At 45.9% G+C, this 17,538-nt stretch overlaps 1 protein-coding gene across 1 annotated transcript in view; it reads left to right on the top strand.

Annotated features, from left to right (window-relative positions):
* Nucleotides 1–5,340: 5,340 nt before the first annotated feature.
* The window catches only part of LOC124009500 (vesicle-associated membrane protein-associated protein A-like), a 31,424-nt gene continuing 19,226 nt past the window's right edge, over nt 5,341–17,538 (top strand). The window contains exon 1 of the mRNA XM_046321326.1: nt 5,341–5,494. Within this exon, the coding sequence (XP_046177282.1) occupies nt 5,437–5,494 (58 nt within the window). The 5' untranslated portion in view covers nt 5,341–5,436. The remainder of the gene's footprint in view (nt 5,495–17,538) is intronic.

Raw genomic sequence — 17,538 nt, 5'->3', positions numbered from 1 at the left:
GTGTTCAAAATGTATTTGAAGGACGAAGTAGCATGAATTCGAATACCTGAGTTGCAATGTCTTGTTTGTTTTTTTGTTGCTATGTTGTAATTATCATCCATATGTTGTCAATATTATGTAATATTGACCAACTACTGAAAAGGGGCCACTATCACAATAAATACAACCATTGACAACTATAATTTTATTTACTGATTGATCGGTGGACTAACTACTGTATCTGTGAGGTAATATAGCCTCTTCGATTCAACCACTCGGGAGGGGATTTTAAAATCCTCTTTTTTAAATCGGGATTTTAAAATGCCACTTTTATGTAGCTAGTTCCTACACTTTCTCATGAAAAACAACGATACAGTATTAATGACGACATTTGATGACTACATTCCCTAACAATGTGGTGTCGGTAATAGCTGAATTGCCGTAAAGGATGTGTCGAACTGTACAACAGATGTACCTTTTGAAAGTATGAAGCGGAGTTAACAGCAACAGTCCTTGCGGATCTAAGCAGTGCCATATGTTTTGGGATTTTTATTTTTAATTTTTTTAATAAATGTACTTTGTGGGAAGATACTATAGATGAGACAAAAAAAAACACAAATTTCCATATTTTGTTTCTATTTGTATTTTGTACCATGTTGGACATTTGTCTGTGTACAGTTATACACACACACAGAGGTGTTAGCTCACAATACTGAGACGTAGTGGACAAACTTGACAAATATCAGGTGTCCAGTGTGGCATCAATAAACTAGACTTGGACACTTCCCTGAGTTTGCCTGTAACCACTTATACGTACAGGCCATTCTGCAATGCAACAACAAGTGCCTTTGTTTTCCCTCTGTAGGCCAAATCTAATATGACATTTATTATTCATATTATTATTAATAGTTTACATTGTTAATTGTTTTTGTGTGTGTACTTGACTCAAGTTGTCCTTCTGTAGCTCAGTTGGTAGAGCATGGCGCTTGTAACGCCAGGGTAGTGGGTTCGATCCCCGGGACCACCCATACGTAGAATGTATGCACACATGACTGTAAGTCGCTTTGGATAAAAGCGTCTGCTAAATGGCATTTATTATTATTATTAAGTTATTCCCTTTTCTATAACACAATAACATTTGATATATTATTAATCTGTCTGATAATAAAGTGGTATTACTGGTTTTCTCTTGGTTCTTTATCTCTTGTTTCTGTTGTGTTGTCGCCCCCGTAGAATGACAATTGTAAAAGTTGTTACTATCCCTCTGATCCACAAATGGACTGTTTTCTTATACTATATATCTACATTACCAGTCAAAAGTTTGGACACACCTACTCATTCCATTTTTTTTTAAAGTAAATATTTTTTTTTAACTCTTTTTTTACATTGTAGAATAATAGTGAAGACATCAAAACTATGAAATAACACACATGGAATCATGTAGTAACCAAAATAAGTGTTAAACAAATAAAAATATATTTTATATTTGAGATTCTTCAAAGTAGCCACCCTTTGCCTTGTTGACAGCTTTGCAGACTCTTGGCATTCTCTCAACCAGTTTCAAGAGGTAGTCACCTGGAATGCATTTCAATTAACAGGTGTGACTTATTAAAAGTTAATCCAGGCTGAATCACATCCGGCCGTGATTGGGAGTCTCATAGGGTGGCACACAATTGGCCCAGCATCGTCCGGGTTTGGCCGGTGTAGGCCGTCATTCTAAATAAGAACGTGTTCTTAACTGACTTGCCTAGTTTAATAAATGTTAAATAAAAATAATAGAAAAAATGTAATGTGTGGAATTTCTTTCCATAATGCGTTTGAGCCAATTGGTTGTGTTGTGACAAGGTAGGGGTGGTATACAGAAGATAGTCCATATTATGTCAAGAACAGCTCAAATAAGCAAAGAGAAATGACAGTCCATCATTACTTTAAGACATGAAGGTCAGTCAATCCGGGGGAACTTTGAAAGTTTCTTCATGTGCAGTTGCAAAAACCATCAAGTGCTATGATGAAACTGACTCTCATGAGGACCGCCATCAACTTTTCAGAGGAGACTGCATAAATCAGGCCTTCATGGTCAAATTGCTGCAAAGAATCCACTACTAAAGGACACCAATAAGAATAAGAGATTTGCTTGGGCCAAAAAACACGAGCATTGGACATTAAATGTGAGATTTTTGGTTCCAGCCTCTGTGTCATTGTGAGACGCAGAGTAGGTGAATGGATGATCTCCGCATGTGTAGTTTCCTCCGTGAAGCATGGAGGAGGAGGTGTGATGGTGTGGCGGTGCTTTGCTGGTGACACTGATTTAATTAGAACTCAAGGCACTCTTAACTGGCATGGCTACCACAGCATTCTGCAGTGATACGCCATCCCATCTGGTTTGGGAATATCATTTGTTTTTCAACAGGACAATGACCCAACACACCTCCAGGCTGTGTAAGGGCTATTTGACCAAGGAGGAGAGTGATGGAGTGATGCATCAGATGACCTGGCCTCCATCACTTGACCTCAACACAATTGAGATGGTTTGGGATGAGTTGGATGGCAGAGTGAAGGAAAAGCAGCCAACAAGTGCTCAGCATATGTGGGAACTCCTTCAAGACTGTTGGAAAAGCATTCCTCATGAAGCTGGTTGAGAGAATGCCAAGAGTGTGCAAAGCTGTCATCAAGGCAAAGGGTGGCTACTTTGAAGAATTTAAAATCTATTTTAATTTGTTTAACACTTTTGGTTACATGATTCCATATGTGTTATTTTATAATTTGATGTCTTCACTCTTATTCTACAATGTAGAAAATAGTAAAAATAAAGAAAAACCCTTGAATGACGAGGTGTGTCCAAACTTTTGACTGGTACTGTAGATGGGGTGCCCCCTCTATCCTCCTGCCTGGTGTCTACTGTGTTGGTTTCAGCCCCCTCTATCCTCCTGCCTGGTGTCTACTGTGTTGGTTTCAGCCCCCTCTATCCTCCTGCCTGGTGTCTACTGTGTTGGTTTCAGCCCCCTCTATCCTCCTGCCTGGTGTCTACTGTGTTGGTTTCAGCCCCCTCTATCCTCCTGCCTGGTGTCTACTGTGTTGGTTTCAGCCCCCTCTAACCTCCTGCCTGGTGTCTACTGTATTGGTTTGAGCCCCCTCTATCCTCCTGCCTGGTGTCTACTGTATTGGTTTCAGCCCCCTCTATCCTCCTGCCTGGTGTTTACTGTGTTGGTTTCAGCCCCCTCTAATCTCCTGCCTGGTGTTTACTGTGTTGGTTTCAGCCCCCTCTAAACTCCTGCCTGGTGTCTACTGTGTTGGTTTCAGCCCCCTCTAACCTCCTGCCTGGTGTCTACTGTGTTGGTTTCAGCCCCCTCTAACCTCCTGCCTGGTGTCTACTGTGTTGGTTTCAGCCCCCTCTTACCTCCTGCCTGGTGTCTACTGTGTTGGTTTCAGCCCCCTCTAACCTCCTGCCTGGTGTCTACTGTGTTGGTTTCAGCCCCCTCTTACCTCCTGCCTGGTGTCTACTGTGTTGGTTTCAGCCCCCTCTAACCTCCTGCCTGGTGTCTACTGTGTTGGTTTCAGCCCCCTCTAACCTCCTGCCTAAATTAAACTAGGGGAAAGGCTGTTTGTAGTTATATGCGATTACACAGGGAATACGCATCTGACATCTAATAGGAAATGGTGGTGTCATTTATTTTGACACGTGTCGGATGCTATTTGAGAAACCAGAACAAAGTGTAAAAATGATTTGCGAGTGGAATCGGTGTCATGTATCATGGCTCCAAGTGCAGTCAACTGTAAAATGATACATTGTATCTACCCACTGTCTGCTCTGCTCTGATTGGCTGTTTACATTAAGCTCAATTCAATTGGAATATATTTCCTGTTTTTTTTTCTCTCTCTCCTCTGATTTGACAGTTGACATTTATCACACCAAACATGCTGTAGGGAAAACAGTGAAATATTTCAACTTTATTCGCCATTTTGACCGTTTTCAGCTAACTTTCTAAAATAGTCTGACATACAGTATAACAACTGTTTAAGTAAACATTTACTGCAAGGTTATCACACTTGAACTTCCCTTTATCTATAACCTCTCATGTTGAAGGAAACCAAAGGTTTGTCTTCAGAGTTGAACCTATTCAGTGGAAGTTATTGGTCTCTGACCTTTAGGAACGCTGTAAATAGATGGAAAGATAAGGAGAGTGGAGCAGGCTCGGGTTGTCAGCCGGCGCTCTACTCCAGACTACCCTCCCTCTCAACAGTTTTACACGTGCTCTTGACAGGGAAGTCTGCCCCGCCTCTCTGTCACGAAGATGGACTTAACCCTAGACGAGGCTCTCAAAAGGTCCGAAGAGAGAAAGGCAGAGTAGAGAGTGTTCTGGGTTTAAAGTTGTAAAACAAATAGGGTTTAATTTGTGCTCCCGAGAAGGCTCAGCGGTCTAAGGCACTTCATCTCAGTGCTAGAGGCGTCACTACAGACACCCTGGTTCGAGGTTCCAGGCTGTGGCACGACCGGCCGTGTTTGGGAGAACCATAGGCCGGTGCACAATTGGCCCAGTGTCGTCCCAGTTAGGGTTTGGCCATCATTGTAAACAAGAATTCGTTCTAAACTGACTTGCCAGGTTAAATACAGGTTACACACATTAATACAAAGAGAGAGAGACAGACGCAGAGAGAGAGAGAGAGAGAGAGACACATTGTATGTATATATATATATATATATATATGACATTTGTAATGTCTTTACTGTTTTGAAACTTCTGTATGTGTAATGTTTACTGTTCATTTTTGTTGTTTTTCACTTTATATATTCACTTTGTATGTTGTCTACCTCACTTGCTTTGGCAATATTAACACATGTTTCCCATGCCAATAAAGCCCTTGAGTTGAATTTAATTGAATTGAGAGAGACAGAGAGAGAGAGAGAACAGGCACACACACCCTTCTTACACATGCACAAGTTATTTTCTCAACCCCTTCCTATATATATATATATATATATATATATATATATATATATATATGTCATTGCTCTCAACACACACATATATCCAGAGAAGTATCACTTAAACAATACAGTATTTGGAACCATGCCTATCAAAATACCCCATAAATCAAGTTTGCTGAAATAGCTCTATCAACAAATGTGAACCAATATGGCATTTAGACCTATCTGTAAACCACATATATTTCCAGTTAGGATCTGTGACAAAAAAACAAAAACAAAAAGCAAGTAGCCTACATGACTATTGCGTATTTGATTAACTAACTTAATCAAATCAGATTCAACAAAAATGAGTTTCTTATTAAAATGAGTGAAGACCCAAACACGTGAACGCGCAGTAGAATCGCGCGTTGAAATATTTGCTCCCGTGTGCTCGTTCAGGTTGTCAGACCAGAGACCAGTCAGCGACTCTTCAGCTCCAACGAGCAGGACCACCTCTCGTCAGTGTCTCTGACAACGCTATAGAAATAAATATGTCCAAGTTGGAGCAAATCCTTGTTCTCGATCCCCCCTGTGACCTCAGATTTAAAGGTAAGTGCATTTTTACCTTCATATATATATATATGTGTTGTTTGTTTTAAATCTCCGAGACAAGCCTGTATTTCTCTGATTTCACACTTCCCTTCGGGTCGTAGTTAACGCTTTAGGCTGTCCGCCGCCGCCATTTTGTTCGGGGAACGGAGACAGGCGGCTGTGTGAATCACGGTGATGTCAGTGACGCGGTCGACGTGCGTGGGTCTTGTCTTGTCATAAACTGTACCGAATCGTTTTTTTATTTATTTATATATATATATATACACACACCTCTGACTACAAGCTATCTTTCCCCTTTCTTGTGATAAAGACTGTCCAGATAACCTATCCAGGTATTCCTTAACTAGTGCAAAAGTTTACAACTTGCTAAACCAATAAACTAACATACAAGGAGGACATGTAGTTAACCAGCCGACTAACTAAAGGTGTCCTGCTTGTGAAGTAGTCATTGGTGGTTATACTAACTAACTAGGTTTGTATAACTCAGGTATTTTGGTTGGTGAATGGTTGCAACGTTTGAGTTGGGTAGCAAATGTTAACGTTAACCGTTCTAACTAGTTTTCCGTGTATTTCACTTTTTAAAAAACAAGTCGGAATAAAAATGTATTCTCGGCACCCAGCTGACGGACCGGTTCGTTCAGAGGACGGGGTTTAACGGGCGCTTGGCATCCAATTTGTTGCATTACCGCCACCTACTTTGCTTGAAAAACAAAAATGTACTAAATAAATATCCTACCATCTAACACTACACTCGGTAATTTTCAAATGATATGAAATCAAATTAACACCACGCTACTCCACTAATTACATGCATTTACTCCTACCATCCTTCAACACAACACACTGCAACACTTCTGATGTCATCACACACCTAAATACCTCTCGGCAGCTGCCTCCACCACCTCTCTTTTCTGCGACTTCTGTTCCATCCCTGCTGTACAGTTGATAACCTTTGCTATAAATGCTAAAAAAAATCCCCAAAAATCCCAATCTTACTGAAACGCATAACCCAGTAAAGAGGGATAGGACAAAAAGTTATCTATACTATTCTCACCACTCCTCCTCCTTCACCCATCTTCCTCTACTTTCTTCACTGCCTCAGCATATGACAACTCCTGCTCCACTCTAACCCTGGAAACCTCAACCTGCCTCTCTCTCTCATGGGACATTTCTGATCCCCAGCTCCATGGGCACCCCTACAATTAACACTTTCCCCAATACTACACATTCCTTTGTCTCATGCCCTTCTGCACACTTCTCACACCTTGGACCTTCCCACCTGCACACCTTGGACCCTCCCACCTGCACACCTTGGACCCTCCCACCTGCACACCTTGGACCCTCCCACCTACACACTGCTGCCACATAGGAACATCTAGGAATCTCCCTCCTACACACTGCTGCTACATAGGAACCTCCCTCCTACACACTGCTGCTACATAGGAACACATAGGAACCTCCCTCCTACACACTGCTGCCTCATAGGAACCTCCCTCCTACACACTGCTGCCTCATAGGAACCTCCCTCCTACACACTGCTGCCTCATAGGAACCTCCCTCCTACTCACTGCTGCCACATAGGAACCTCCCTCCTACACACTGCTGCCACATAGGAATCTCCCTCCTACACACTGCTGCCACATAGGAACACATAGGAACCTCCCTCCTACTCACTGCTGCCTCATAGGAACCTCCCTCCTACACACTGCTGCCTCATAGGAACCTCCCTCCTACACACTGCTGCCTCATAGGAACCTCCCTCCTACTCACTGCTGCCACATAGGAACCTCCCTCCTACACACTGCTGCCACATAGGAACACATAGGAACCTCCCTCCTACTCACTGCTGCCTCATAGGAACACATAGGAACCTCCCTCCTACACACTGCTGCCTCATAGGAACACATAGGAACCTCCCTCCTACACACTGCTGCCTCATAGGAACACATAGGAACCTCCCTCCTACACACTGCTGCCTCATAGGAACACATAGGAACCTCCCTCCTACTCACTGCTGCCTCATAGGAACACATAGGAACCTCCCTCCTACACACTGCTGCCTCATAGGAACACATAGGAACCTCCCTCCTACACACTGCTGCCTCATAGGAACACATAGGAACCTCCCTCCTACTCACTGCTGCCTCATAGGACCCTCCCTCCTACACACTGCTGCCTCATAGGACCCTCCCACCTACTCACTGCTGCCTCATAGGAACCTCCCTCCTACTCACTGCTGCCTCATAGGAACCTCCCTCCTACACACTGCTGCTACATAGGAACCTCCCTCCTACACACTGCTGCTACATAGGAACCTCCCTCCTACACACTGCTGCTACATAGGAACCTCCCTCCTACACACTGCTGCCACATAGGAACCTCCCTCCTACACACTGCTGCCACATAGGAACCTCCCTCCTACACACCTTGGATCTTCCCTCCTACACACTGCTGCTACTTAGGAACATCTAGGAACCTCCCTCCTACACACTGCTGCTACATAGGAACATCTAGGAACCTCCCTCCTACACACTGCTGCTACATAGGAACATCTAGGAACCTCCCTCCTACACACTGCTGCCACATAGGAACATCTAGGAACCTCCCTCCTACTCACTGCTGCCTCATAGGAACCTCCCTCCTACTCACTGCTGCCTCATAGGAACCTCCCTCCTACTCACTGCTGCCACATAGGAACCTCCCTCCTACTCACTGCTGCCACATAGGAACCTCCCTCCTACTCACTGCTGCCACATAGGAACCTCCCTCCTACACACTGCTGCTACATAGGAACACATAGGAACATCTAGGAACCTCCCTCCTACACACTGCTGCTACATAGGAACCTCCCTCCTACACACTGCTGCCACATAGGATCTCCCTCCTACACACTGCTGCTACATAGGAACCTCCCTCCTACACACTGCTGCTACATAGGAACCTCCCTCCTACACACTGCTGCTACATAGGAACCTCCCTCCTACACACTGCTGCTACATAGGAACCTCCCTCCTACACACTGCTGCTACATAGGAACCTCCCTCCTACACACTGCTGCCACATAGGAACCTCCCTCCTACACACCTTGGATCTTCCCTCCTACACACTGCTGCTACTTAGGAACATCTAGGAACCTCCCTCCTACACACTGCTGCTACATAGGAACATCTAGGAACCTCCCTCCTACACACTGCTGCCACATAGGAACATCTAGGAACCTCCCTCCTACTCACTGCTGCCTCATAGGAACCTCCCTCCTACTCACTGCTGCCTCATAGGAACCTCCCTCCTACTCACTGCTGCCTCATAGGAACCTCCCTCCTACTCACTGCTGCCACATAGGAACCTCCCTCCTACTCACTGCTGCCACATAGGAACCTCCCTCCTACTCACTGCTGCCACATAGGAACCTCCCTCCTACACACTGCTGCCTCATAGGAACCTCCCTCCTACTCACTGCTGCCACATAGGAACCTCCCTCCTACTCACTGCTGCCTCATAGGAACCTCCCTCCTACTCACTGCTGCCACATAGGAACCTCCCTCCTACTCACTGCTGCCACATAGGAACCTCCCTCCTACTCACTGCTGCCACATAGGAACCTCCCTCCTACACACTGATGCCACATAGGAACCTCCCTCCTACACACTGCTGCTACATAGGAACACATAGGAACATCTAGGAACCTCCCTCCTACACACTGCTGCTACATAGGAACCTCCCTCCTACTCACTGCTGCCACATAGGAACCTCCCTCCTACTCACTGCTGCCACATAGGAACCTCCCTCCTACACACTGCTGCCACATAGGAACCTCCCTCCTACACACTGCTGCTACATAGGAACACATAGGAACATCTAGGAACCTCCCTCCTACACACTGCTGCTACATAGGAACCTCCCTCCTACACACTGCTGCTACATACCCATCAGCTTTACACCTGTAACAAAGTAATGTATTCGGTACAAAAGCACATACAGGATAACTTGTATATCCTAACATCACTTTCAGGCAAAAACTCAACTTCAAACCTCAAAAGAGAAGACAATGACTGTTCTGTTTCCTCCCTCTCGCCACCCTGTCTGCGTCGCATCAAACGACGAGCATCACATACACCGGGTCTCTTTCCCCTCAGCTGGTCAGCGTTTATCTACTGCTACCCCAGTTATCACTCCTTTCATTGGTGCCCTTTTTTTTAAAAGCGAAAATTCACTTTTCTTGCCTCCCATTTTTGTTTTACTCTGAGCGCCTTCTCCCTCAAACCAACAGAAACGAAAAATGCTCACTAGACCATTTCTGGTTACCCTCACAAACCTTTTTCCCCCCAGCCTGAATCCACAAATGGATCAGGTTAAAGGCAAGAGTCCCTATTTTTTTTTTTTTCCCATAAACTTCACTCCTACTGTCAGACTCATCTTTTTCCTGCCCCTCTGTGCATACCTTGGTCTCCGATAACTTCACCACATCTACCACCTCTGATACTACAACCTCATAAAATTACACTTCTCCTCCTGTGTTTGTTCGGGTGTCGTAACTGGCTCGGTCAGTGACGTGTACAGTTTGTCGTATGTACACACTAGTTCTAGCTTGTTTATCGTACCGGTTTTTTAAATTGACCACAATGCTGGTGATGTTGACAGTCAGTGTGTCTTATATCGCTTTAGGTTGACAGATTACAGAAGTCCGTCTAAAAGTCCCCCAAGTCAAGTGACATTTTTGTTTCGATGTGACTTGGAACGCTTCCTAAAAATACATTAATTGACTTGACAATTGAAATCAACCTTAAGCTGTTGAAAGACAAAAAAAAAAAAAATTGTTGGTGAGCAGCTTCCATGACTGTCGGAGGTCGACTGATTTAATTGGCCCGATTTTAATTAGGGCCGGTTTAAAGTTTTCATGACAATCAGTAGTTGGCCTTTTTGATTTATCATCGAATCACAGCCTACTTCAACTTTGCCAAACGGGTGGTGATTTAAAAAGCGCATTCGCGAAAAAAGCACAATCGTTGCACCAATGTACCTAACCATAAACATCAATGCCTTTGTTAAAATCAATACACAAGTATATATTTTTAAACCTGCATATTTAGTTAATTTATTTTAATGTTAGCAGGCAATATAAACTAGGGAAATTGTGTCCCTTCTCTTGCGTTCAGTGCAAGCAGAGTCAGGGTATATGCAGCAGTTTGGGCCGCCTGGCTCGTTGGGAACTGTGACCATAATTAATTTGCCTGAATTGTACATAATTATGACCTAACATTGAAGGTTGTACAATGTAACAAAAACATTTAGACTTAGGGATGCCACCCGTTAGATAAAATACGGAACGTTTACATATTTCACTGAAAGAATAAACGTTTTGTTTTCTAAATTACCGTTTCCGGATTCGACCTTGTTAATGACCTAAGGCTCGTATTTCTGTGTGTTATTATGTTATAATTAAGTCTATGATTTGATAGAGCTGTCTGATTGAGCAGCAGCAGGCTCGTAAGCATTCATTCAAACAGCACTTTCGTGCGTTTTGCCAGCAGCTCTTCGCAATGCTTGCTTCACAACGCTGTTTATGACTTCAAGCCTATCAACTCCTGAGATTAGGCTGGCAATACTAAAGTGCCTATTAGAATATCCAATAGTCAAAGGTATATGAAATAAAATATATAAAAAATATATGCCATTTAGCAGACGCTTTTATCCAAAGCGACTTACAGTCATGTGTGCATACATTCTACGTATGGGTGGTCCCGGGAATCGAACCCACTACCCTGGCGTTACAAGCGCCATGCTCTACCAACTGAGCTACAGAAGGACCATACAAATGGTGTAGAGAAGGAAATACAAATGGTGTAGAGAGAAATAGTCCTATAAATCCTATAATAACTACAACCTAAAACGGCCGTGCCCTCTGATAGCTCTGGTCCTGGGTGTTACTGATGACCTGGACCAGAGCCGGCCGTGCCCTCTGATAGCTCTGGTCCTGGGTGTTACTGATGACCTGGACCAGAGCCGGCCGTGCCCTCTGATAGCTCTGGTCCTGGGAGTTACTTATGACCTGGACCAGAGCCGGCCGTGCCCTCTGATAGCTCTGGTCCTGGGTGTTACTGATGACCTGGACCAGAGCCGGCCGTGCCCTCTGATAGCTCTGGTCCTGGGTGTTACTGATGACCTGGACCAGAGCCGGCCGTGCCCTCTGATAGCTCTGGTCCTGGGTGTTACTGATGACCTGGACCAGAGCCGGCCGTGCCCTCTGATAGCTCTGGTCCTGGGTGTTACTGATGACCTGGACCAGAGCCGGCCGTGCCCTCTGATAGCTCTGGTCCTGGGTGTTACTGATGACCTGGACCAGAGCCGGCCGTGCCCTCTGATAGCTCTGGTCCTGGGTGTTACTGATGACCTGGACCAGAGCCGGCCGTGCCCTCTGATAGCTCTGGTCCTGGGTGTTACTGATGACCTGGACCAGAGCCGGCCGTGCCCTCTGATAGCTCTGGTCCTGGGTGTTACTGATGACCTGGACCAGAGCCGGCCGTGCCCTCTGATAGCTCTGGTCCTGGGTGTTACTGATGACCTGGACCAGAGCCGGCCGTGCCCTCTGATAGCTCTGGTCCTGGGTGTTACTGATGACCTGGACCAGAGCCGGCCGTGCCCTCTGATAGCTCTGGTCCTGGGAGTTACTGATGACCTGGACCAGAGCCGGCCGTGCCATCTGACACGTCTTCTGATCAATCAGCCCAACTTCTCATCAGTCACAAGATTTATGTTTACCCCTTCAACAAATTAAACCCGAGGCTCACTAACTGCTTTCTAAATGACAACGGTAGGCGAGCACGCAACAATTTTTTAGGATAAACAAATTGCATGTCACGTAATTGGCCAGCTCTCTCCCTTCCCTGGCTCAATAGGCCATGCCGGGGTCACCCATGCCGGGGTCACCCATGCCGGGGTCACCCATGTCGGGGGAGAACACACATCTTCTCTTTAACCTTGACACCAGATGACAAACATAATGTAAATATATGGTGTGTAGGTAGGTAGGGCGTAAGTAGCAAGACAGCTCCCACCAATACCGTGCCACTTGTGTGTTGAACGCAAACTAGTATTATAATTACGTAATATTTTTAAGCTCTCGTGACAAGTATGTGAAACTGCCTAGATCCTGTCTAGGTGGATGGATGGCCCTGTGCAACCTAGATCCTGTCTAGGATGGCCCTGTGCAGCCTAGATCCTGTCTAGGATGGCCCTGTGCAACCTAGATCCTGTCTAGGATGGCCCTGTGCAACCTAGATCCTGTCTAGGATGGCCCTGTGCAGCCTAGATCCTGTCACAAAATGACTATGTAGGAGTTGACAACTGTCTCAAACAGTTCTTTCTGAATTGAACTTGAACACAGGCTCGAGGCTGTGCAATAACACTGTGTTCTGGAGGAGATAAGGATGTTAATTGGTTTAGCCACCAAAATACATTTTGACCAGTCATGCTTATCGGTTTATAGGTTAATTTGAATAATTGTGTGGAATTTAAATTGCCGCGTTGTGTGTTTTCGTTAGTCCTCATTAGTCCTCATGATGCATTTATTTGTGACTAGTTAGAGGAGAGGAATATCCTACCACCTCTGAGGAGAGGAATATCCTACCACCTCTGAGGAGAGGAATATCCTACCACCTCTGAGGAGAGGAATATCCTACCACCTCTGAGGAGAGGAATATCCTACCACCTCTGAGGAGAGGAATATCCTACCACCTCTGAGGAGAGGAATATCCTACCACCTCTGAGGAGAGGAATATCCTACCACCTCTGAGGAGAGGAATATCCTACCACATCTGAGGAGAGGAATATCCTACCACCTCTGAGGAGAGGAATATCCTACCACCTCTGAGGAGAGGAATATCCTACCACCTCTGAGGAGAGGAATATCCTACCACCTCTGAGGAGAGGAATATCCTACCACCTCTGAGGAGAGGAATATCCTACCACCTCTGAGGAGAGGAATATCCTACCACCTCTGAGGAGAGGAATACCCTACCACCTGTCAGACAGGATATAGAGAAGCTCCTCAGTCTGTAGTCTACTGGAGTGAAGCCTGCTTTTAGAAGCCCCCCGTCATGGTTCAACAAATAACACTTTCTAAATGCAATCACTTGTTAAATTTACGGGCCACGATTTAAAAAGGAACCTTTTTGTTGTTTTTGTTTTCCTTCTCAGTCTCAACTCGTAAAGCGTGTCTCCCATGCGTAGGCGTGTCACCCACTACTTTGCAGTGGCAGCTTGAGGCAGTATATTTGTTTGCAACGTGAAGGTTTTACTACGAGGCGGGTCGTACCTTGCTTCAAAGTAGCCTTGTGAAAATCCATCCGAGGAGGCAGTTTATTTATAGACTTCCTGGTGTTCCTTAAACAGCTGTTCTCTGCTGTTCTGTTGGTTTTCATGTAAACTTTATTTCGTTGTCCAGAAGACAAAGGCACAGTCCTGGTTATGTCATCAACCCGTCCTGGTTATGTCATCAACCCGTCCTGGTTATGTCATCAACCCGTCCTGGTTATGTCATCAACCCGTCCTGGTTATGTCATCAACCCGTCCTGGTTATGTCATCAACCCGTCCTGGTTATGTCATCAACCCGTCCTGGTTATGTCATCAACCCGTCCTGGTTATGTCATCAACCCGTCCTGGTTATGTCATCAACCCGTCCTGGTTATGTCATCAACCCGTCCTCAGATCCTCACCATCGAGAGCATCCTGACCGGTTGCATCACCGCCTGGTATGATAACTGCTCGGCCTCCGATCTACAGAGGGTAGAGTGTACTGCCCAGTACATCACTGGGGCAAAACTTCCTGCCTTCCAGGAACAGGGAGCCATTTGATGAACTGTTCAGCAGTCTTATGGCTTGGGGGTAAAAGCTTTTCAGGAGTTCTGTATGGCGTAGTGTCTGGGTTCTGTATGGCGTAGTGTCTGGGGGTTCTGTATGGCGTAGTGTCTGGGGGTTCTGTATGGCGTAGTGTCTGGGGGTTCTGTATGGCGTAGTGTCTGGGGGTTCTGTATGGCGTAGTGTCTGGGGGTTCTGTATGGCGTAGTGTCTGGGGGTTCTGTATGGCGTAGTGTCTGGGGGTTCTGTATGGCGTAGTGTCTGGGGGTTCTGTATGGCGTAGTGTCTGGGGGGTTCTGTATGGCGTAGTGTCTGGGGGGTTCTGTATGGCGTAGTGTCTGGGGGGGTTCTGTATGGCGTAGTGTCTGGGGGGGTTCTGTATGGCGTAGTGTCTGGGGGGTTCTGTATGGCGTAGTGTCTGTGGGGGTTCTGTATGGCGTAGTGTCTGTGGGGGTTCTGTATGGCGTAGTGTCTGTGGGGGTTCTGTATGGCGTAGTGTCTGGGGGGGTTCTGTATGGCGTAGTGTCTGGGGGGCTGCGTGTGGCGTAGTGTCTGGGGGGCTGCGTGTGGCGTAGTGTCTGGGGGGTTCTGTATGGCGTAGTGTCTGGGGGCTGCGTGTGGCGATGGTCCTAACAATAAGTCCATCTAGGTCTAGTCATTCACAAGGCCTAAATGCCATATGTTAACTAGATCTAGTACATATTTAGGTTAGGCTACATTCTGTCAATTCACTGTTCAACTATAAGCCTGTATGAAATGGGGAACAGGAAAGACTGCTACTTCCTGATGGACACGCCGTGTTGCCATGGACACGCCATGTTGCCATGGACACGCCGTGTTGCCATGGACACGCCGTGGTGTCGTGGGCTAACCCAATGCCCACTGTCCCGTCGTGGGCTAACCCAGCTCTGCCAGGCCTAATCTCACTTCGTTGTGGTGATCAGTGTATTGAGTAGGTCATAGTAATCTAGAAAAACGTTGGTTATTGATTCATGTTAGAGGATGGATAAATGGTCATTGATCCTGAAGCAACAAAAAAAAAATCCTATTTGCATTTCCTCAGCTTGTCTCTAAGCAAGAGGATGTGATCATAGATTGAATTGGGTTTTATCTGTGTTGTCCATATGGACCCCATCAGTATTAAACCAAACCCAAGCTTTCTGTGGGGAGTATAACTGTTAAATGTATAACCAAATGCTGTCCCCCATGTCCCCTCGGATCAGGATACCCTTCCAATCATTTCCTCCCTCGGTATGGATGGTATGGAAACGAGCGTAGAACCATTGTAGGTTACTTGACTGAGTCACAATGTTGTTTGGTGCAATGACGGACATTAGACCCTGTCTTTCAGTATATCATGTTGATCTGAAACGGTGTTATGGTCAAGCCAGGTCACAGCAAAACATGCCCTAATAAACCCATCAGCTGGGAAAATGGATACACAACCACCTCCATTTATCTGTCTGCGGGGCAACTAGTCACTAATTCATCTGAGTTTGGTGTAATTTGACTTGGCCTCTAGCTGTGTTGACAACATGATGGGAAAATCTGCACCGTGTTGGGACCATGCTGATTGGTTAAATCTGGACCATGCTGATTGGTTAAATCTGGACTGTGTTGGGACCATGCTGACTGGTTAAATCTGGACCATGCTGACTGGTTAAATCTGCACCGTGTTGGGACCATGCTGACTGGTTAAATCTGGACCATGCTGATTGGTTAAATCTGGACCATGCTGATTGGTTAAATCTGGACCATGCTGACTGGTTAAATCTGGACCATGCTGACTGGTTAAATCTGGACCATGCTGACTGGTCAAATCTGGACCGTGTTGGGACCATGCTGACTGGTTAAATCTGCACCGTGTTGGGACCATGCTGACTGGTTAAATCTGGACCGTGTTGGGACCATGCTGATTGGTTAAATCTGGACCATGCTGACTGGTTAAATCTGGACCATGCTGACTGGTTAAATCTGGACCATGCTGACTGGTCAAATCTGGACCGTGTTGGGACCATGCTGACTGGTTAAATCTGCACCGTGTTGGGACCATGCTGATTGGTTAAATCTGGACCATGCTGATTGGTTAAATCTGGACCATGCTGATTGGTTAAATCTGGACCATGCTGACTGGTTAAATCTGGACCATGCTGACTGGTTAAATGTGCACCGTGTTGGGACCATGCTGACTGGTTAAATCTGGACCGTGTTGGGACCATGCTGATTGGTTAAATCTGGACCATGCTGACTGGTTAAATCTGGACCATGCTGACTGGTTAAATCTGGACCATGCTGACTGGTTAAATCTGGACCATGCTGACTGGTTAAATCTGGACCGTGTTGGGACCATGCTGACTGGTTAAATCTGGACCATGCTGACTGGTTAAACCCTTGACCGTGTTGGGACCATGCTGACTGGTTAAATCTGGACCGTGTTGGGACCATGCTGACTGGTTAAATCTGGACCGTGTTGGGACCATGCTGACTGGTCAAATCTGGACCATGCTGACTGGTTAAATCTGGACCATGCTGACTGGTTAAATCTGGACCATGCTGACTGGTTAAATCTGGACCATGCTGACTGGTTAAATCTGGACCATGCTGACTGGTTAAATCTGGACCGTGTTGGGACCATGCTGACTGGTTAAATCTGGACCGTGTTGGGACCATGCTGACTGGTTAAATCTGGACCGTGTTGGGACCATGCTGACTGGTTAAATCTGGACCGTGTTGGGACCATGCTGACTGGTTAAATCTGGACCGTGTTGGGACCATGCTGACTGGTTAAATCTGGACCGTGTTGGGACCATGCTGACTGGTCAAATCTGGACCATGCTGACTGGTTAAATCTGGACCATGCTGATTGGTTAAATCTGGACCATGCTGACTGGTTAAATCTGGACCGTGTTGGGACCATGCTGACTGGTTAAATCTGGACCGTGTTGGGACCATGCTGACTGGTTAAATCTGGACCGTGTTGGGACCATGCTGACTGGTTAAATCTGGACCGTGTTGGGACCATGCTGACTGGTCAAATCTGGACCATGCTGACTGGTTAAATCTGGACCATGCTGATTGGTTAAATCTGGACCGTGCTGGCTGTTAATGTCCTTATAGGAAACAGCAGACCAGCTGTCACCAGATAGACAGAGAGCAGCACCGGAGTAATGATGGTAGCTAATGT

This window comes from Oncorhynchus gorbuscha, linkage group LG22, assembly GCF_021184085.1.
Source record: "Oncorhynchus gorbuscha isolate QuinsamMale2020 ecotype Even-year linkage group LG22, OgorEven_v1.0, whole genome shotgun sequence".
NCBI classification, from domain to species: Eukaryota; Metazoa; Chordata; class Actinopteri; order Salmoniformes; family Salmonidae; genus Oncorhynchus; species Oncorhynchus gorbuscha.
Note: the sequence above shows the minus strand (reverse complement) of the source record. Positions and strands in the feature narration are given on the sequence as shown.